At 38.2% G+C, this 23,610-nt stretch overlaps 1 protein-coding gene across 6 annotated transcripts in view; it reads left to right on the top strand.

Annotated features, from left to right (window-relative positions):
* NFIB (nuclear factor I B) overlaps positions 1 to 23,610 on the top strand; it is a 173,969-nt gene that overhangs the window by 126,563 nt on the left and 23,796 nt on the right. For 3 of the 6 annotated variants that reach the window (XM_076361897.1, XM_076361894.1, XM_076361896.1), the window contains exons 7-9: positions 6,659 to 6,790; positions 9,277 to 9,461; positions 21,226 to 21,391. In XM_076361897.1, the coding sequence (XP_076218012.1) occupies positions 6,659 to 6,790; positions 9,277 to 9,461; positions 21,226 to 21,391 (483 nt within the window). The remainder of the gene's footprint in view (positions 1 to 6,658; positions 6,791 to 9,276; positions 9,462 to 21,225; positions 21,392 to 23,610) is intronic. The other 3 variants (XM_076361898.1, XM_076361899.1, XM_076361895.1) reach the window with 2 other exon arrangements.

Raw genomic sequence — 23,610 nt, 5'->3', positions numbered from 1 at the left:
CTTTTCAAAAGCTAGTGTATACAATTTTAACAGGAACTGTATTGAGTTGTTTTGCCTTCTGTCCATAAAAAGTAGGATAATCGGTAATGCAATGAAGAAATTTGGTTGTCCAACTTTATACAGTTAGTCACACACCAACAAAAAGCATCCTACAGCTTGTTTGTATAGAGACTTGTCTGAGTTTCTGCCCCGCCCCCCCTTATGCTGGGAGATATAAGGGCAGGTAGATACAACCCTTCTATCTTTTGTCCAAACCCCTTTCTGTTGAGGAAAAGAAAATCACCAAGATTAACACATCCCACAGAATGTAACTGTTGGCAATGGAGTACAGTATTTTGCAAGTTTGCATGTGGGTAAGGATGACAAGAATGACATGTTTACTCCACCTAAAGGGTTTCGGACTCTCATGTTTCTGTTGTCTGAAAGTTCTTGCATCACTTTCTTATCTATATTAATACTTATTGAGCAATGCAAAATAAAATAGTGTAATTTATTAGAAAAGATCAATAGAGAATGAGCAAGGAAATAATTCAGTTGCTATTGTAAGAAATTTACTCTTGTTTTGCTGTGGCTTTTCTGAGTTGCAATATTGTTGTAGTGTTTTGCTTGCCAGCTTGCAGTACTGAAAATGGCATTGGAAGAAACTCTAGTCTAGTTCCTCTTCTTAGGTTTTTCACCACAAATCACAAAAGGTAATACATTGAAATGGTTTCTCTGTTGTGAAATGGCAAAACAGCACAACGGGGTGTTTGATTAGCCTCGGGCGTGGTTCCTGATAGGCAAACCAGAGTCACAGTCTGATAGACTGGATTGTGCAATATCAGAGGTGTGCCTGTGAAAAGAACATTGGCGCTAAGTAGGCTGATTTGAAGATGGGAGGTTATCAGATCTTTGTACACTGAAATATTCTACTCCAGTATAAAATTTTCATATGTAAAATGCTTTTCTACACTTGATGTAGAAGCAAAAATAAAACTGAAATCAGGTTTTTAAATGTGAAGAGAGCAGCTTTCTTCAAACCTTAACACCGGCAGCTCCTCAAGTTCAGAACACTCTCAGCTGCTAAGCAACACACATATATATCTTCGTGTAAGACCTCACTGTTTCTCTTAAAAGTGAGTACAAAGGCCTTCGCACTGAGAATTGCTATACGTGTCTCAGAAAGTCATGGAACAGAATTGATCATGATTTTTTTTTTTGTTTTGTTTTGTTTTGTTGATTTTCCACTTAGGAAAACACTGATTATCAGAACTGAATTTTTCATGGAAATAAATAAATTTTTAGGAGGGCTTCTCTGTGGTCCAAGATAAAACTTACAGTGAGAGGGAATGAGACACCAACAAGCCAATGATTAGGGCACAGATTTGGATAATGGGAGAGCTAGATGCAAAGCCTGATCTCTGCCTGATACTGAACAGGAATTCTAGTAAGTCTTTCTCTGTTCTAGGCATCATCTCAGGCACCAAGACGTTCAGGCACATCTGTCTTTCTCTCCTATTTATTCACAAAAATATAACACCATTGCTTTTCTGTAAAGAAGATAAATGAATTAAAACATTTTGATTTTCAGGATTCTTGGTTTCAATCCAGCCCCAGTACCGTCTTTAGGACAGATACAACAAAGCCTTTTTCTTACAAATGAGAGGTGGTTGTGCTTTAGAGACTCAGCTGTCAATATTCAGTGTTAGGTGCCTTATTAAGACTGACAGTTGAGAAATACAGAATGCTTACAGCATTAAAGGAAATCAGACTGAGCACATCTGAAAAGCGGTGATGCTGGCTCTGCCTGTGCAGAGTGGCTCTGCTTGTTCTTCACATACACAGGTGTAAAACAAAACTGATTCTATGGAGCACAGTGGGATTTGTCATGATTCATCATCATCATACAGCTCTCTGATGTGAATTTAAAATTTTACTTAAGTTTTCACACATGCTTCACACAAGTGTACCTACCAGATGTGGTGGAGGCAGTGGAGAGTGAGGCCCAGCTGGATGTGATGTATGTAGTATATCCTGCCACCAGAAATTATCTCAGGTACTGCCTCTGGGAAAAGAGCAGTTTGTTTAAAATTGTAGCATGAAAGGATGCCTCTTATAGCTTGCCAGTGGTGCTATGGACTCCGTAGCTTTCCTGCTTTCACTATGGTTATATATACAGTAAGCTGAATGTTGTTTTATCTTGCTTTCTCTGGAGGTGATGCTACACTAGTGAGTTGTAAATGAATCTTTACAGATTGTTGTCTGCAGGAGCGTACCTTGTAAGGAAAGACTTGTGAAACTAAGCAGTAGAAAAGATATTAATAATAGTTGAAGAATAAACTGGATTAAAAGAGATTTAATATTTGTTTATGATTCCTTCTTACTCTGCTCATGAGCATGTCTCATGAGCAAGAAAGAGAAGCTGCCGTGTTGTGGTGGTGAGCAAGAAAGCAGATCAGGTGTCCAGAAACAGGCAGGTGGATGTTTGAACTTGTCCTGGATCACTGCTCGATTCCAGCCGAGTACTCCTAACAGGTGGCTTGCCGAGTGGTGTGCCAAGGTGACATTTGTCCAGGGAACTACCTGGATGACAAGCTGCTTCAAACTGAGGAAGAGTGTCTTTGCTTTGATGAGGAAATTGCCAAAACTCATGTCTCATTAGTGTTTCCTAAGGTTCTTTGGAAGTGAACAACAGTTTAATTAAAGGCTGACGTAAACACGTTTCTACACACTTTCCCTGCAGCATTTTATCACATTAGAATTGATCAAAATTGTTGCCTTTGGCTGTCTTGAACAGCTATACATCTGGAGCACCATTTGTGCAAGCTGCTGATGAACAGGCTACATACGCTATGCTTCACAGCAGCTCTTCTGCCTTCCTACGTAGACAGATTTACCTTGTTGGGAGATGAAATTATCTAACTCTTTATTTGCATAAGCCCTTTTTTTCTTTGATGTGATGCTTTAAAATTTATAACATGCCACCCATTTGGGTGCATACATACTGTATCTCCACAGTAATATGAAAATACAGGCAAAAGTGATTTGGAACAGCGCTGAGAATTAAAAAAAAAAACAACAAACCAACCCGTTTTTCACATTTGAAGAAAATTCTCGGCAGGACAGGACACAGTGTCTGCTTAATGTTGACCTTTTGATAACTTTGTCCAAGTGCTTTTGGCATCTTTCTGCTTTTCATCTGTACTTAGCATTTTTTCCAAAGGTCTAAAAATAAATCACACTTGAAACTGTTTTATTTTCATTCTCAAAGTAATAAGGATTGGAATCTCATTCCTGAAACTTTGACACAGACATAAGAACAAGTAGCCTATTTTTGTGACCTCTCTTTGTCATTCATTATGTAATTATCAATATATAACTAAGGTTTATGTAGCTACTGGACTATACCTCATGATGTGGAAAAATAAGACATTTTAAAATGAGAAAAATGTGTGTTTTCTATTATGTAGAAGCTACTAGTAAAATCATATGAAGTCTCACTGTCACTTTAACTCATACTGCTTTATTTAAAGGCACTGTTTCTTATGAGCAAAATTAAAGACAGTGAAAAACTGCTTTGCATTTTTATTTTTTTCCCAGTTTTTTTTGTAACTGGTAACTCTCCAAAGAAATGTAACTTGTGTGTTTTCCTATTAAAGCTCTAAGCCTCCTCTCTTGGTCAAGGAGAAGATGGCTGCAGCCTTTCTTCCTAACCTATACAAACTGTTATTGTTCTGTCTCCCCTGTTGGCTGCATCTGTTATTCGGCAGTGGCAGGAGAATGAATGCTCCGTTATGATGGCCAGGCACACACGGGGAGAGCTGTGGGGGCTGCAGGGGGGAAGGGTCTGTCTGAATTACTTCTCAATGCGAGGTCCATGGTTTTAACAAAGAAGCTGCTGCCTGCACTTCAGCCGTTATTCTTTGCAGTTGCCTATGCTATATACAACGAGACTTCTTCTCAAAGTACTTCATGGTGGTGTGCTGTGCAGTGTACGTTAAAGTCGCTGTTTTGGTGGGTAACAAGTATTTTTATGGCAGTGCTGAGTTTTCTATTCCTGACTACCAGTCACGTTCACCTTGATGAAGAAACAGTCTTCTGTATATGTTCATTGTGTTTACTTTGTAATTTATGCTGTCTGTTTTCTATGTGCTAACTATAATTCTTACCTCCATAAAGTAGGAGCAGGAATAAATTACACATTTTTGAAGCAAGATCTAGGGTTATCATAGTCATCAATCTCCTTTTCAGTAGATTCTTTTCAAATTAGTGGTGCCACTGGGGGGTTAATGGGTAGTCTGATTACATTGCACTTCATATAGCATACTTCTTTCGAGCAACTAAAATATTTTGGTTTTGAAAAACACAACAACTTTTGCTTGTTTAATGAAGTAACAGTCACCAACCAAATTAAATCTCTGTTGCATTCCAGAAATCAGAGCTGCTGACACATGCAGACCTTCAGGAGCTAGGCAGCTCTTTCTTTTGTTGAATATGAGCTTTACATAAGGAAATGATTTTCCACTTCCAGCCCATGGTTTGTTTTTTCCTTAGGAAGACTTAAGTGCAGTACTTTTAATTTGAAATAAAATTAAACTGTTTGTACATTCTCTCTTTTATGATAGCCTATATGGTCACTGATAAGTTCTGTGACAACTAGTGATGACCACAGCTTTGTAGTGGGAGGCTGTGTCTACAAGCTATTAGGCACACTTGTCTTTTTTCTCAGACTGTAACATTGCAGCATTTCTGCAGAGACAGTGATTGTGCATGCATGGAACCACAGTACAAAGACAATAGCTGGTTAATTTTGTCCTGGGCTTTTATAAAACCCTACATCTGTTGTGGAGGTGTGAGAATTTTCCTGCTCTGATAGAACTAGGGCCTTATATGAAGAAGCTAGGTCTGTCATTTGAGCAGAAAATAAAACATAATGAAATATTTGAAAATCATTCCAGAATTAATGTGCCATCTTATCATTGTTTGCCTATGCAAAACTCAATTTAAAGAAATTCAGTCTTGCAATCTTAAAAATTATTTCTTAGCTTAGCAGAATGTATTCAACAAAAGTGTAACCATTTGGCAGCTTTGTCTTTGTTACCTGCTGATAGATTCAAAGAAATAAAATATTCCTCCGTTTTCTTCCTCAACAACAATTTATTTACCAAATTTTTATAAGACAGCTAGAGGTCCCTCTGTCAGCACTCAGTGTTTTTGATAACAACATAAAATTGCAACAGGTCAGTATAATAAAAAGCATACAGTAACCTTTGTCATATCTGTTAAAACTGAATGAGTTCTGCATTGCTCTGTTGTAAAGCAATTCCTCGCTCTTGCTGAATGTTTCACTGAATAAAATCCTTTCTCGGCAGCCTTCTTGAAGAGGTGAACCTTGCAGGGTATCTGGGAAATTAGCAGACTTAGTAGTTGGGACCAAAGGGGAGCTGGGGAGTTGCAGGGGGATGGTGGAGGGGCACTGGCAGAGTCTGCTCTGGGTCTGGTGCCAGTGCCTGTGCAGGGCTTGACAGCGGGATGGGGCAGAGCAGACAAGCGGTCTCTCAGTTTGATGGGTCCTGCTCTAAGTACAGCTTTCAGGGTGCAAACCCACTCTTAAACTCCAGCCAGTTCAGAAAGCATTGGTCCAATTTGGTGTCAGTAAGGCGCTCACATTTTGCAGGCCTGTCATTGACTTCCAAGATGATTGTATTCCCCCAGAATAGCACAATACAGTGTGCCAATACTAAAAGTGCCAAAATCACTTTAAGGGCTAACATCGTCCATGTAGGAAAGTCAGCTGCAGCGTGGCCCCGCTCCAGTAAAGTACTTAAGAAATGACCTTTGCTTTAAACTTGAGTTAGTCCCATTGATTTGAAATGGAACCCACTTACAATATTGATGTGTGTCCCATAAAAATATTATAAAAACTTTGAAATAATTGGGTGCAAAGCCCAACGAATGTTGTTTAATTAATTTAAACTTTCAGAAATAATCCAGTATTTTTGCTTTATGCAATATCAGTAACCCTGCATGGTAGAAATCACACATTTGTCCCTACCAGTGTGCTATCTTCACGCAGTGAGCTCTAAAGAAATGTTTTTGTTGATAGGGAAACTGGAAGGAAGAGGTGGGAAGGCCCTACTTGAGACATGGAAAATATGAGAGAGAGAAGTCAAAGTATCCTTTATTCTTAGGGAGGTTACATTGTTTCACTATGGTTTTGGGAAGTGTAAGGGATGGGGTTTGAAATAACAAAATAATAAATACCATAAACCGGCATGTGTATGGCAGTTACACTACACACCTGAGTGTAGGCGTTCCATTAAAAAATGCAATAAAGATTATGTGGCTGTTGAAGGAGCAGATGATTTGGTGATGTTCTGGGGAGCTGAGAAGTGTCTAGGGAGGTTTTGAAGACATGCATTTCTTCACTGTTTGGCTTGTCTGGTATGAAAGGAGTGTGGTTTCTGTTTTGCAGGACAAAGAACACTTAGGGGATTATTATTCATTCTCAAGTTTGAAAGCTATAGTTTAAAATCAGTTTATTGGTCATAGGGGAGCTGGGTGACCAAACAATATTTATGCAAGAACAGTAAAAATAAATATCTTCAGTCTACAAAATGATGTGTCCGGAGACGGGCTTCTAAGCTAATGTCACTGTTCCGTTGTTTTTCTGTTGCAGATATGTCTTCTCCTACAATGAAGAAGCCTGAAAAGCCTTTGTTTAGTCCTACTTCTCCCCAGGATTCTTCACCAAGACTGAGCACTTTTCCCCAGCATCACCACCCAGGAATCCCAGGAGTTGCACACAGTGGTGAGGTTTATAGAGGAGGAAGAAATACCTCCATATTCATTTGGTCTGTTCCTTCCTACAATCAGATTGTGATGCATTTTTGCAGACTTTCTTAGAGACCTAATCCCATTCATAATACTGATGAGAGTAGAAATGGAAGAAGTTGGAGTAACCTTGCAGGAATGCTCATTAAACTCAGTTCAGGTAGTCTGACTGCTGCAAACCACTGGAAAGGATTTAGGATTAACCAGTGAATAAAATAAGCTGTAAACTGCATGAAGAAACTGACAGAGGAAAAATCCTCCCCATCTTTCCTCCTTCCACCTACATCCTTTTTTATTATTGTTGCTATGACTATGTTGTATTTAAATACCAGAATAGGTAGGATTTAATACACCAGAGAAGTCACAACCATGTTCACTATGTGACACAATGAAATAATTCCAGCGCTTCTTTTGAATGCTCTGTCTAAAGAGGTAGAGTCCTGATTAAGTATTTTTCAACATCTGTTTTCTGAAATCCATAGTAAATCCATAGTAAAACTTCATTTAAAGTGTGAAGGAGACACTTGAAATGTGACAGCATACATGTTATCTTGAGGGTTTATCAGGAATGACAGGGAAATTCCAGCATCACGGTCTGTTTAATTGTGGAGGTGAGAGTGACCCTGATTCTTCAGATGAGAACACGGTCCTTGGAAGGCTCCCCTCAGCAGCTCGTCATGTCTCCTTACAAACTGCACGTAAAGGGATTCATTTCTTGAGCAGAGCTGGGTGACTAGGGGAGTAAAACAGATTTGAGGACTCTTTCTTCTTTTCTTTAATGTGCAATTCTGCTTTGAGAAGTTTCTGTTTTGTGATTTCTCCATGATTTCAAGTTCCTCTCTTTCAATTCATGTGTAAGGGCTATTTTCCCCTTAACATCCACTTATTTTGTATTATGAAAGTGAGCCTGGACTCATTCTGGTCTCTGTAAGGTTTCCACTATCAACAAATACTCAAGCACATCAGAGATGATGGGTGAAATGGAAGGGATAGATTTCCACTCACTTGTGTTTCTTTTGCACAGCTCCCACATGTCAGAGCAGTAACTAATGTTTTATGATTAAACTGAACTGGTGGGGCTGTGATTAAAATAAACCTGTCACAAAAGAAGCTTCCACAATTATTTTTGGCCCTATACTTATGTGTAGATCTTTATATTTGAATTAGTGTATAATTTTTAGATATATGTATTTGAGTGACAGTCATAACCTAATTTGTAGATGAGCTATTTACTTGCTAGGAAACATGATCTCTATCTGTGTAGCCCGTTCTATTATGTCAGTGAGCAATGGTTTTGAGATTTGCAAGGTTTTGATTACCGAGTACAGCAAGTTTGGAACATTCCTACTTTTGTTTTTTTCTTGGGCAAACTATGACTTGGTCCCAGCTCAAAAATAGCAAGTCATTTAAAAATTAAGCTGAAAAAACCCAATGATATGAGAGGTGGTCCAGAAGAGCAGTGTTGGTGTGCTTGTGCTGATACAGTATAGAACCCTGAGCAGCTTATGAAATACATTGCTTATACAGACCTGATTTTGTACCCTCCCACTAATGAAAACACTATTGTCTTTTCTCCATTTCCACTGAACTCAGTACCTCCTTTGTAATATGTTGCCAAATAGGTGCCTTCTAGATTTGTAGTAAGAGTGGAAAGCGGGTTGTTGTGCAGTGTGATAGAAGAACACTGTCCACTTCCAGCCAGACGACTGGGCAGCAGCAAGACATGCTGTACATTCCTTTCACTGTGAAAACATTGCTGGTTGTTTAGACATTACATATAGTCTATAGATAGAGAAGTGTGTGTTTGTAGGGGCTGGGAAGAAAGAGAATGCAAAGAAATATTTGTATAGGGTAGATACTTTTTTGTTTGTCAGAGATATTTTTATTGGATGGATTGGTCTCCCAGGCCCTGAAGTTGAATGTCCATTAGCATTTTCACAAAGGTTAGCTAATATTCATGGCATTACTGATGAGTAGTTATTACCGCGTCCCCACATGAGGCAGGCAGAGTGCAATGCAGTGAGGAATCACCAACTGTTTCTTACGACTTGGTGACTTTGCTCTCCTCAGTTGGAGTGCTGTGGATAAAAGTGTAGGTTTTATTTATTGGGTAAAATATTTTTTTTGTTTATTTGGGCTCCAGATTGGAAAACTGTGTAATTGAAATGTCTTTTATGCTGGAGAATGATTACTGTTTAAAGAAAAAATGAAAAAATATGATGGCATAACCCACAAAACCAAAACAAGATACAGTATTTATGAATTTGAAACAGTAGCACTTTCCATTGCCTGGGATGATGTGAGGGGAGGACATGTAAGTTTTTCTGTAAATACGCCATGAAGCAGGAGTGCAGTGTACTGATTTATAACTGACTTTTTATTTTTCTTGCTGTAACACAGAGGTGAAGAATTTTAGAAGAAACAAGATGCGAAGTAATTTTAATTTTATTTTATCTTCTCCAGTCATCTCAACTAGAACTCCACCTCCACCTTCACCATTGCCATTTCCAGCACAAGCTATTCTCCCTCCTGCCCCGTCTAGCTACTTCTCTCATCCAACGATCAGATATCCTCCCCACCTGAATCCTCAGGATACCCTGAAGAATTATGTACCTTCTTACGACCCGTCCAGCCCGCAGACTAGCCAGGTACTGTAAAACAATGCAAACCCTCCAAAAGAAATCCTATGAGGAATATGTGTCTTCCAGGGCGTCTAGACTGGTATCTCACTAGTTCTGGTCTCAGAGCAAGCTGGGAGCTGGCATATAAGCAATCCAGCAAATTTTCCTGTTCAGCATGGTTGAATAAAGGGCGCAGGTTAGTCATATCCACTCGCTGTTCCTCTGTCAAGCGTAAGAAAAATACTTGTTCTGAATAACCCGGCAGCACTAACAGGGCAGGTTCTAGTCCCGCACCCCTCCTGCAGGCTGGGCGCCTCTGTGGCCATGCAGGGCTGCCGGAGATGAAGCTCCTGCTACAGGATGGAGCAAGGAGTGCCCTGATATGTACACACGCACGTGTGCACATGCACGGACATACAGGTATATTTATAGACCGACAATGAAAATAAACTCTGGCAAGGTAATGCTTGCCCTGGTTCGTAGGCACCTGACGTTTCTTTGCACAGATGCAAAGACATTATTGTAGTGAGCACCTCACAGACCCACAAAATGGTTTTTCTTCCTTTTGTAGAGAATACGCAGTAACAGATGAGTTCCTGGCTGCCACACCAATTCAGACTTGTGTCTGATATGGGAAATTAACATGGTTTTCATTAGCAAAGTAGTTTGTGAAGGACTATGTGCAAAACTGCTTTCCGTGATAGCATCAGCACATAGAGTTAGCATGTAATCTGCACTATAGGATAAACTGCAATTGAGACTTGGTCTGTCAATACATGGAACATTTCCAGTGTCAGTGTAATGTAATCTTTGCTGCTCAGGCTGTTATTTATTTTTGATGCCTTGTCAGAAAGGCTCCTGTGGAGCCCTGTAGCTTGTGCTTTAGCATGTTTTTTGGAAGAGCCTTGGGAATGTAAACTGAAGAGACAACGGTCAGGTTTTCCTGCTCGTAGGAGTTAGGTTCCTTTGGAAGGACTGTCTTATCAGGAATGAAAGGGTTGTTGTGACTGCATTTTGTTTTGGGCTTTGTTTTGTTTTGTTTTTCACCAATAATGACAGGCCTTTCAGCATGTGTTTCAGGCACAACAGCAACAGAACTTAAGACTGAATCAAACTTTCTATGCTGAATAACAGATATGGCCCCTCTGGGCTGTTCAGAAGGTCAGTGTGGCTATTTCCCCCATGGGCTAATGCTCTGGTCCAGATACATGACTTTCTACTTTTTTTTTTTTAAAAAAAAGTGGGTCCATAAAATAAAAATTTACTTTGAAGGGAGAAATCCTAACTATGTGATTTTTGTTGGTTACAATATTAATGCAAATTAAACCAAAAAGTGGAGATGGAGTATGTCGGCTTTAGAATACAAATTGCTATCTGTGCATGGATTAAAAGTCTTTCAGTCCCATATAGCATTTTTTCTGAGACTCAGCTGGGAATGTTGCATGCAGGACCTGATTTTAATTTGTGTAAAATTTACATGAATAACAAAGTCTAATTAAGACATCCATTAAAAGTCCTTAGCGTTAATTCAGTGTGGAAAATCTTAGAGTTCTGTTGGATTTTTTTTTTTTAAACTGATGTCTTAATTAGGCACTATTAAGGGAAAAATTATGCAAATTAAAATCAGGCCCTTACTGTTATGCATTTCTTTAATTATTCAGTGCTTGTTTTACTTACATTTTGATTTCTTACATGTATTAAAAGAGCAGATTAGGTGATAATCTCTCTGGATTGTTCAGTGCTCTGCTTCGAATAATCGCTGAAAAAATACAACATCTAAATGAAGTATCTGACTTTCTTTCAGACAGTTGACAAACATGCTGTCTTGTGATTTTAACGTTGGGGAGTATATTCATTGAGCAGGAGAAGCGCTTTCAACTCTTTGCCCAACAAGAGTCTTAGTCACTTCCCTTATCTGCGGTTGAAAGATTAATCTTTAGACCTTAAAAGATAAAATTTTACTCTGCTGATTTTTGTCAGAGTAGTAGCAAACTGAAAACACTTCCTATTCTTGTGTTGTGGCACCATAGGGAATAACAGGCCAAACTGGCCTCAATTTACTACTTTCGTCACCTTTCATAACCTTTATATTAGGGTAATGTTTTTCATTTCATTTGATGTTTGATTTAGTTCCTGAAGAGGGGATGGGGTTAAACAACACCAAGTATGGGATTCCAGGTATCTGCATCAGCTGTTCTCCGCAATTTATTGTCATTAATCACTATTATTAGTGGAATCTCTTTTAAATTTAATTATTTAAAGTTCACCTCTGAGATATGCTGTACATTAGAGGAGTTGCATGCCCAGTCAGAATATCTCTAGATAGAACAGTTAAAGGATAGCTGTACAAAAAGTAAACCAGCAAGAATAATTTTTTGCTTAGGAAAAGAAGAAGCAGGTCTGTGGAGTTTCAGTGACAAAAGAGAATTGTTCTGATACAATTGCATGCTTTGAGCCAAACCAGTTTTTCTTTTCTAAATAAAACGTGAATTTTTATTCAAACAAATTTAATTATTATAAAATGCAAAACTGCATCTGTAGGAATGCCACATCAAATTTAATTATAGTTTCCCACCTCAAAACATACTCATTTGGATTTCAAAAGGAGAACTATGATGATAGTTTTAATTTCAGCTTTAGAAATAAGAAAGGACGGATACCCTGACAGCATTTACCTAAAATGAACTGTTCCTCCCCAACATCTTTCAGTAATACACTAATTTAGATTGTTACGACAAGCAACTGAGATGCCTTGTACTCCCCACAGCAATTTTGAGATTAATTACATTACTGCTGCACTGATTATAGTGAGACAGTCATGCTATTCAATGGAATACTTTAAGTAAAATTAGTTTAAAGATATAGAGCTCCCATAGGTTTCCATGGTGGGAAGCAGTGGGCAATTTTCTTGACATAATGTTAAATACTCCAAATTATGTGTGATGAACAGTCAGGAAGTTCAAACAGGCCCTTTGGCTGCAGTGAAAGATTGTTCAACAATGGATCATCCTAAACAAAAGAGAGCCATGGCTGTTGGTTTCATGCATATCTGCTTTTTATCCCCTGTTCAATCTGGAGAATAAATAAACAAATGTACTGAACAGAAATGGACCTTGTTAGATATAGAGCTGGACTTGCCTCCAACTAGTAGTCTGAAAAGTTCCCAAGGTTTTGAGAACTGCTGTACTTTCCACTAATTAATTCTGCTGAGCCCTTTTTATTACACTTATTTCAATGCTTTTCTTCTTAGCTAGGCATGCATGTTACTGGATGAGATTGTGTCTGGGAGTATGTATCCGTATTATGATGGGGTGCTGGTCTCTCCACAGTTAAATTCATACTGGTTACTCACTGTAAGTTTCAGGAAAAACTAATTGAGTGGTATGTGTCTAATCCACCTATGGTGTTTACCCATCTACAGGGTACTGAGGTTTTCAAAGCTACCACAAATTTTGAACATGTATTTCCTTTTTGAATGATTCCAGATGGGTGAATCTTTTAATCTTGGAAAATATTACCTCCTTTGTGTGTATGTACACGTGTGCACACACACACACAAATCTGCACACACTTGAAATGCATTAATAATGGAGAGGGTATGAATCAATATACAGTATCAAAATCAGACTTCCAATGACCCTGAACAAATCACCAAGCACAACAACACTTGTGTGGCTGAAGTCAAAACCAAAACCTCCAAACTTAATGCCCCGTCGAGTTAAATGGAGTAATTTCCTGATTAAGGTGTGGTGAATCACAAAAGAAGGGTCAGCAAGTGCGATGAAGGAAATGATGGTAAAGCAAACAGTTAATGTGAATCCTGCTGAAGAACGTCCTGGCATCAGTGAGAAATTTTTTTTTCTGACTGAACCAAGCAAACAGAAGTAGACAATCTTGCAAGCCCTTTGGGTTTGGCTTATGAAGAGTACAGTTTACAGGTAACCTTAAATCAAATTTTGTGATATTTTTGACGAAATATGCAGTTTTCAGTGGCATGGTGAAACTGCCTCCAATTTGGGGGAGTTAGGTATTGGACCCTTTTCCTCTTACAATAAATGGCTCGCACTTGTTACATACGACAGTCCAACTGAACCGCTGTCCGCATATTGACTAAAATTCCTGTTAAAAAGTACTTTGTTGCAATGTGGGCTAGTTTGCAGCTTTATCTTTTTAATGGTTTTATCTTTGTCTGAAGACAGAAATATCTGAACTGCTTGAGAAGAGCTGCTTCTGGAAGCTGGTGAGGCCACTTATTTTCCTCTCATAATTGATTGGGGTGTTCAATTTTTTGTTCGATGAAAGATAGGCATACTCTTCAGGAATGCCAGGCAGATGCTTTGTCATTTTTCAATACAATAACTGCAGTCATTTAGCAACGAGGAGGGAATCTTGTGAGGCTCTGTTTGGGCTGGTCAAAGGGTTTCCTGTTGGTTCCTGGGAGAATACTAGCAGAATAAGCTGACACAAGCAATATGTGTGCATGTAATTTCTTTGGTATAGCTAGCACCTTTATTTGTTGACATTTAATAGTTTTCAGCTTCTTGGGCAAGTCTTTCCTTGTAATTTTTAAGAAATTATTGAAGATTAAATATGGGAATGTGCTGTTTTTAATTGTAATTGGGAGGCAGAGAGAGAGAGTACTAGCTTAACTGCATCTACTGACAAGGCATTTTAAGATTTAATTGCAGTTGTAATTGGTTACTTTGTATTTAGTTTGCTCATTTTTAGTTTATTAAATGCACAGTTATAAGTCTCCAGAGTGAATGAAATACCATTTAACCTAAAGATATCTTTTGAACATTTATCTACAAAGAGGTTTCCTTTCCCATGCTTGTGTAACATGGACTTACCCTGTTGTTAAGGCAAATAAACAAGGAAAGCTGGGTATTTCCTTGTGCTCTACCTGTTGATAAATAATTCAGATTTTGTGAGCTCACAGGTAAAATAGTGATTCAGGATGGAGGACTTTTGCCTAGAATGTCTTATGATATCTGTGTCTGAACATGGGTTGCTGAAGCTCTGCAGTTGCCCTCAGTTTCAGCAGCGTTACATCAAGAGGAAAATGTTTTCTCAAATGGATGAGACTTAGAGCTTTATAGATCAAAGTCAACACTTTGATTTCTCTCAGAAAATAGTACAGAGGTGATGTTGTCAGCCAAGAACTGGCAACAACATGTTTTTTCTAAAGTTAATTCCTCAAGCAGACATGTAGCTGCGTGTCACACCACCTGAAGCTTTTGTGTGGCAACTCCCAGTGAGGTCTGTGTAAGATGTGCTATAGCAATGAGTTACTCAGGTTGCAAGGATATCGAAACTAGTGAGATTCATCCTTATGAGAAGTGGTAAGGGGCACTATAAAAAGGCAAAGTACATTTCTGTTCCTATCACAGTGTCCAATAGCAGAAAGGAAATCTGTATAGCCTTGCTTCTTGTTAAACAAATACTTTATGGAATGCACCAGGTTCAACCTAGAGGAGAAACCGCCCTACAGTACCTTCTACAGTCTCACTGGCAGTGCTGTAATAATACCATTCCCTTATGTTTAGCAGAGTCTCAAAGGTACTGTGTTATATTACTCAGGTAGGTAATAACGTGAGGATATGTCTTCTGCACATTTGATGAAACTGCCTCCTGTACCATTGAGCTGTCTCCAGCGGGAGACTAACATGGCCATTGGCTGTTTACAGGTGATGTAGCATTAGGGTGCCCTATGCAAAAGCTTTACTGAGGTAAAAGGTTGGGTTTGCGTTGTATAGGCAAAAAAAAAAAAAAAAGAGGGGGGAGTTAGAAAAATGGAAGATACCTCCAGTTTCTTTTATTTGTAGATTGTCTAAAACATCCGTCACCCTCTGTGGATATCACAGAGCCCAATGGCATGGACTCAAAGACAGAACTTATCAGCTATGATCTCCAGGTTCATAGATGTTGCTAGTAGACAACTGTTAAAACAAGATATTTGGTACGTGAGCAGGGGACCAAAAGATGCAGAACTGGATCTTCTACAGCTTCATCAACAAAATTAATTCAATCAATGGTCTCAAAACTACACTGCCATAGGATTTTGCAGTGATATTCTTCACCATAGTATCTGTACTTTGCCATTACAAGGGACTGGAACTGTTGAGAAGAAATGGGTGACAGATTATTTCCAAACACACTGAATCCAGTTTGACTAAACTGCACTCATTGGTTGATCACCTGGCTATAATAGGGTAACCTTCTTGGGAAACAGAGTTTCTATTGAAAAACCTGTGTTTTGAGATGCAAATATATTGTTCTCCAAATATAGTGATTAGCTGGAATAATGTAATTTTTATTCAGCCCTGAAACTTCTTTCTGAAATACCTAACACAGTATCATATGTAGCTGTACCTAGGATATGCACAGGATTAAGATGATTTCAGGCCTTTGTCGATTAATTATTTGAAGATGCTTTGTATTTAAGATTCCAAGGAAAATTGGAATTATTTTATTTGGCATTTAGAATTATAATTACAATTATTTTGTAAAAAAAGATAGTGTGCAAATTTAAACGTAAAATATATTTTATCATTTAAGCAACTTAATAGTTTATGTGAATTGTTTAATATGTATGTCAAATTTCTGTTGTTTGGATATCTCATCTGTAGATGTTAGTGTTGCTGTTTCACTATGGCATCAGAAAGATTTTTTTAATGCTGGAAGTAGTAAGCTGTATGACAAAACACTGTCCTAAAATGTAACTGAAGACCTAAGGTGTAAATGTGTTGATATTTGGGCAAATATGTGAACAGAAGTCTGAGAGGAGGTTGATTAATCACTGATTATAAATATGTTAGTAAAATCCCAGCAGGGAAAACAGGTATAATGAATCCTGATTTTAAGAAAGTCTATATTCATATCTGTTAGAAGTTTCTGTTCAGACTTCAGACCTAATGATTAACTGAAAGTGTGCATAGTGCACACAATCAGATATTAACAGTCTGACAATCTGAGTTAAGTTATGTTACAGCTATGACAGTGAATAAAACTCATCTGTGGCTTTGGGCACGAGTGGATTAATCTGTGGCAATTCAAGATAGTGTGAATTAAAAAGGTGGAAAATCTAACACAGATCTGAAAATCAAATTAACCTCCAATCCAACAATAGAAAAATGTTTACCTGCATAAATTGGGGCTAAATTTGCCAGACCTTCTTTGTGTTTGCTTCTTTCCCTCTCCCATTTTCAAATGCACAGCTTGTTTATCTAACACAGCTGCCTCCATGCAATTTGCTTGAGGTTTATGCCTCAGGCATCATCTCTCTGTGAATCCATCACACAGACATATTGATGCTGTAGTTGATGGTAACAGTTGATTTTTCACCTGTAATGCATTTGTCTGTAAGAATCTCTTCAGGGAAAGCTGGAACTAGAACCTAGAACTTGTTTTAAATAAGGACAAGATGAATTTGTATTAAATGATGTGCTATAAATATTTGCATTTGTAATTCAAGTGGATACTGTCCAAATAGATATGTAGTTTCCATGCTAAAATATCTTTTGACATAACTGCAAAAGTTAAAAGAAAAACAGGTCACAGAAGCTATTTCTAGCAGCCAGTTTTCAGTAAGATTATAAATTGACAACTTCAGAGCGCTATTTCTGACCAGAGGGTTTCCCTGTTTGCACTGAAAACTTAAAGCAGGACAGAGGACTTGAGACATCCAAGAGGCCCAGTGTTCTTGAGCTTGTACCGCTATCAACTACCATGGTCCAGAATCTAGACCTAGAAATAATTCAAAAGTTTTGAGTTCTGTGTTTGCAAAGATAACCACAGAAATGTGAATCGAGCATAAACCAATGCAGCAAAGTCAGTGTCAGTCTGAAGAGAGGCCTAAGCAATGTCTGAAACAATTACGTGATCTGTTTATTTAGGACTACTTTATGACCTTAAGGTGCAAACTAATTATGATAACTTAAATATTGGTTTTGTTAACTGCTTCACTGTTGTTCACTGCATGCAAGAAAGACAAGTATGGACATTTCAGGAAGGTTTCTTATGAGTGACATTCATGTAACAGAATTTGGGAGAGTACGAGACTACTTTTCATTAACTTTGTTTTCAAATGTAGCACACCTAGGAAAAACACTGAAATTTTAAGAAAATTTCATGTGTACCATTTCCCATGACAAGTTGTGTCAAAAGGAGGGCCTTAGTTCACATCTAGTATTGTTGAATAATTATATATGTAAAAGTCCAGGTAGGTATGTTCTTACCTATAACTGAGGTTAGTTAAAAAATTTAATAGTGGAAACACCTGTACAGTTATTGAATAGATCATAAAGTGCATTCAGAAGATACTTGGGGAAATGTGACAATATGCAACAGAAGTGTTAAGAGGCAGGTAACTAGGTTATAATTGCATTTGAAATCTAATGTGCAGTCAGAGTCTGAAATGTTGGAACCATAAGAATTAAACTTACTGAAGTAACGCGTTTTCCCTTTTCTTACTTTGAGGGTTTTATTTTTCTGTCTAGAGGTTGCAGACCTCAGTTTCATTGTATTGTGTCAGCATTCAGTTTTACATGTAGGACAGATAGGGAACAATGCCTACCATTTAAGAAGACATTAAAAAAAAAGAAAAGAAATAGAAATGTAGACACTTAGTGGGGGGTCACAAACCACATCCACTAAAATCACTAGCAAATTCCCCATGGATTTCAACAAGGACAGGATTTCACCCTCAATTTGGATGAAGTGGGGTGATGTACTGCACTGCTGTTATGTATCGCACAGGGAAAAAACATGGTTTACATGAGAATGGGGTATAAGTATATTCTTTGTCTTATAACACAGCAAGAAAAGGATTTGCTCGTTTGGACCATAAACACAAGGACTAAGCTGGAGTCCATGTAAGCTATTGCATTCCTGTCGACTGGGATCACTAGGGAATAGTAGAAGGTGATACATTGCTGTAAATTGTCCTGGTCTCCAGCTGTGTCCTTCTAATTCATTTAAGTCTGGCTTTGGAGACAGAGCTGCTTTTGGAAGCTGATGACACTGGCTGTTTTAATCCATAAACTCCCTGGAATATTCTTTCTTAGTTTTTAATAAAAGTTGGTCATTTTGTTAAGGGATTCTCAGTTGGTTGTGTGATAAGTTAGCACACCACATGAGCTAAGGCTCCCTCCTAAGGTAGCCCTGTGGTCACAGGTCAGTGACTCCGCCTAGGAGCTACCAGACCCAACTGAGAGGTGGTAGTCCCTCCAGCAGGCTATGTGGACAGCTGGGCTGCCAGGGCTTGTCTCTGCAGCAGGCTCCCCAGAAACATACTGAAAATCCAGTCCAACATAGCAAGCAGTTGTTACTGACAAGAATTTTGGTGTGTTAGAGAAAAGTTTATCATAAGACCCGCCTATATTTATGACAGTTTTCCCCACAAATGCTTCAAACTGTGTCACTGCTCCCTTACCTACGACAGAGCCTGTTTTGTTGCAACATCGAGATGTCTCGAGTTGAGCTCTGTACAACTGCAATTAGTGAGTGAGGATACTTGCCTCTAAGTTTTGGGGTATCTTGGGTCACCTGTATGGGGAATTTATTTTAGGTAACTCTTAGAGATTTTCTGACTTTATGTTAGTTAAAATTTTCATTTTGTTCTAAGGCAGGTGGAGTCAGATTTCTGCTTGCCAAGACACCTGGTTTTAGAGGCTGGCAGGCCGTTAAAATAGAGCCCACAAAATAAAATTCCCTAAACCACCGCTAAGATCTCAAAGAAAGTGGACTTATTGACACATACTTAATATATGACTGTTTGCTGTAATATAAAGATGTAATTTATATTCTTGAGGAAAGACCTCTGTAATTACTGAGTGTGTTCCCCACTTATGACCCATCAGTCATGTAAGCATGCAAGCAGATGCTCAGTAAACTTTTAGGCCACATTATTCTCTAGAAATTGTCTTGTTTGTATTCTGCCACATCTCATTTTCATTTCAAGTACACATAATAAGGGAGATCTATCTAACTGTTAAGTTTCACTTAGTGAATAAAACAATGTAGCATGCCAGTTATTTGGGGAAATTGTATTATTTGTGAAAGGATTGTCATTCCTTTGAATCCGTGCTGCTTTCTTATTTTGGAGCTACTTTGAAAGCTGACACTTATTCCTGTTACTAAACTCCTAGTAGTAACTTCCCAGCTTATGCAGCTAGCAACATGAGAGAAAAGGTGGTGAATACTACCCAATTTCTAGATTTGCAAGATCTTGGGATTCCATGGCTCTTCTGTCCCCACCCCACTCCAACACTCCCCCAAACATACAGTTATGTTTAGGGGGTGACTTTTTTTCATTTAGAGGGGTAGTGTGTTGGCCACTTCTCATTAGTGTACATTTTTACTGTTATTTTTCACTGTAAGGCTTGTGATTTTAGAGAGGGAAATAGTCTGCTAACTGCTCAATGTTCCTTTGAATACAAGATTGGTCTCCATTTGCACTTATATTTTCTAGTGTTTTCTTCTAGCTTAGTTTTTGATGTCCTAAAGAACAAGAGTCTCCCCTGGGGGCATTTGCAAAGTCTGGTAGATCATACTGCCAGGAATTTTCTCGTGCTATTAATTTTAAATTTCCTCCTTCTCGATTTCATTCCATTACCCCAAGTTTATACTTCCTGTACTTTCCAAATAACTCCTTCCTCTTCTGTGTGTTTATACTCTGCACATACTTGCAGTAATGTCTCAGCCCAGTTATTATTTCATTACCGTAGTCATGCTTACCTCTTTTAACCTTTCCTTGTATCAGCTGAATCAGGTCCTTTATCAGTCCATTTCTTTACTCTGCATTATCTCAAGTTTGACAAGATCCTTCTGATAATGAGACTCCCAGTATTTTTTACTTTATGGCTGTATTTTAAAATACCTATGATTCACAGAACACACAATCAGTTCAAGACAAAAGTTATCAGCCACTGTTGAAAAAACTTAATACTTGCTAATTTTTACTGCAAGTTATTTACCATTGGAGTATTTACAGTCATGCAGAATGTCTAAGGCATGTTTAAGCATTGGATAAACATATACATTTACTGGTGAACATTGCCAAATTCAGATGTGCCTATATGCAGAAAGTAGCATATTACCTTGATGACCTGTACCATAAGGTCATATGCAGACTGCCTCTTGTACTTATGAAAGAAGTGTCTTAGTTTATTACGCTCTTGACTTGCAAAGTTCCCATTATTAAACACTTCTGTGTTTTTGGTAGGTGGCTTTTGGCCAGATGTTATGACATATCCATTATAGTGCATCGTATCCTAACCCTCTCCCCCACTCCCAAACATGTGAATTATTAGTGAGCCTTCCAGTATGCGTAATCTCTGTGGACAGTTGTGGTCAAATCTTGGTTATGCTCCAAGCCAGAGTGGTATGGCATGTGAAAACAGAGGTTTTGCATCATTCGTTTGCTCTTAATACTTCGTACATTAGGGCCTATGCCCGGTCAGTTTAATCCTGCTATCGTGGGATTTACTGTGGTTCACAGCCACTGCATGAACAGCAAATATATTTTGAAACAATCATCTGATGCATGCTGCATCCAGAAAGAAAGAAAGCTTACCAAAAAGTACTGCTACTTAAGCTTGTACTGCCTATCTGAGGAGGGATCTGCCTGCTAAAAATACCACATAGCAATTCATAGCTTTGTTAGAACGGCGCATTCCAGCACGCAGGTACTGCAGTGATGGGCATTCTGGAAATCCCTAAGATAGGTGGGTAGGTTCCTTAAACACAATGTGTATGTTTCACAAGGCATTCTTTTGGTTTTGTTTTGTAGCCTAACAGCAGTGGTCAAGTAGTAGGGAAAGTGCCTGGCCATTTTACTCCAGTTTTGGCACCCTCTCCCCATCACAGTGCGGTGCGACCTGTGACCCTGACCATGACAGATACTAAACCCATCACTACATCCACTGAAGGTGAGGCATCTTCACCTACAGCAACCAGTAAGTATTTCTTTAGGAAACAAAAAATGTCCATCAAAGATTCGATATGATTTCAAATTGAGGCCAGAAAAAGGCTCCTTTTCCTACTATTTGACCAAGTGGATGCTCATCATTTTACATGGAGAGCAAACGTGATCTGACTGCAAAGCTTTTCCTCCCCAAATTTCAACCAAAGCATCATGTTACATGAACCAAAGTTTGTGACATGACAACCAAATGAAAGGGAAAAGCCTGCATATTTGACCACTATTCAAGAAAAAGAAAACGTGGTTGTTCATCTAAGGTGGACATTGTTAAGACATTGAGAAGCACACCCAGACAGCAAGGTTTTACAATGACCCGCAGATGGAATTCCAAAGAGAGATTGGATAATTTGCTCCTCAATGAGCTTTCCTACAGAAATCAAACCTTGTTACAACGCATACTGAATCCGAGCTATGACAATTGCATGCTGATATAGGTTGTGTCATTTTTAGCAAAAACAACTGATGTGGCAGAAGAAAATTTTAATTCCTTGTCATTGCTACAATGGATGGTAGATCCACTGTTCTTTTTTTTAAAAAAAAAAACAAACCCAGCCCTAACTTTAATGTCTTAAGCTCTTTATTACTATATAGGACCATATTATTTATCCTATTATCTTCAATGGAATTGCGGTTTTTGGAAATAAGAGCAAAGGTATTACTATGTATAGGGTAATTTCTTCTCTTCCAAATACTCATCTTATGCTCAGTGATGCAGAATGTTGCTTTTTAACCACTTTCTGCGTTTCTGTTGTCTTTGAACTTTTATTTGAACTTGAGATGGCCAGTGTTACCAGCATTTATCAGAGCGGTGAAGATTTTTAGAAGACACTTCCAAACATACACTTTGGAAGAAAACTTACCAGTCTTCAAAAATATTAATCTCTTTAGGGTCCTTTACATTAAAATGACTTGCTTTAGACCTGTTTAGTTTTTGAACTGTGAATCCAGTCCCTAACTTTTGGTCTGTCATTAACAGAGACCATAAACTTTGTTTCTTAGGTGTTATACTACTTTAAATCTTTTCATTAGAATGTGAAGCAGAGATGAGACTCAAATGCATAGGAGTGGCCAAGACGTAAAGGAGGAAAACTGGTTATGTCTTTATTATAAAAAGATAGCAGTAACTTTTGGACGAACTATTGTTTAAGTATAAACAAACAATTACATGGATAGATTTACGGAAGTATTTTAGCTGTTCTTTTAGTATAGCAGAAGTTTTGTTAAAGGCTGGTAGAGTATATCTGTATCCTCCCTGGTGGTTTGTGGTACAGTTCTTGCACCTTTTAAGAATAGTTAGTTTTAGCAGCAAACACGAAGCTGTTGCTCTAAACTTTTGGTCCAGAATAGAAAACTGAGAAAACTGAATTCATGTGTAGTTTCAAGTATTTATGGTTTCATTCTGCTTCCTGTTTGACATGATTGTGCCTGGCCTAAATAGCTGTCTCAGATGAGGTCAGGGTTTCTAATACACATGGCAAAAAGAACAAATACAATGTCAGAACTGCATTGGGATGTTTTCTGGTAATCTGACCATATTTCATCATTACAAGAAAGCAAACCTAATCTGTTCATTGTCCTACTATTTAGGGAAAAATTTGGACTATATTTTCAAATGAAGTGGGCACCCAGTTTCTTGTGCAATTCATTGGAACTTGGGTACCTGATTCCCCGTGAACCTTAGAACATCTCAGCTTAGATATTTGAAATAAGGCCTCCTCATGCTTCCACAGCAGTGTGCAAGTAACTTCTTGCCTAAAGATCCAATGTCTGTCACTACAGCACATAAATAATAATAAAAACCCCCTATGTACAAATTTTATTTGAATGTGCCAGTTCTGCATATAAGATAGCGTATAAATGCTACATGTTCAGAGTGTTACGGTTTTCAGAGCAGTGCAGTAGTCTATCTGCTTGGTAAAGCCTTTTGAAACTGGATTGGTAACTGTAAGAGCAAAAAAGTGAAGGAACATAGCTTGTTGATGAAGAAAATAGCAAAAAATGAGGGATCACATCCTGCTGATATATGTTATATGTGAATACATATAAACTGTATTATCAGTCATAATAGACCTGCTGCACAGAGTGCTAATGTTAACTTAATGGGAAAATCAAGACTAAATATATTTTAAGGCATAGATTTACTTTTATTTGCAATAACTTACTGATTGATTCAAAATATATATGAATATATAT

The sequence above is a fragment of the Aptenodytes patagonicus genome, chromosome Z, assembly GCF_965638725.1.
Source record: "Aptenodytes patagonicus chromosome Z, bAptPat1.pri.cur, whole genome shotgun sequence".
Taxonomy (NCBI): Eukaryota; Metazoa; Chordata; class Aves; order Sphenisciformes; family Spheniscidae; genus Aptenodytes; species Aptenodytes patagonicus.
This window is presented reverse-complemented; position numbering and strand designations above follow the sequence as displayed.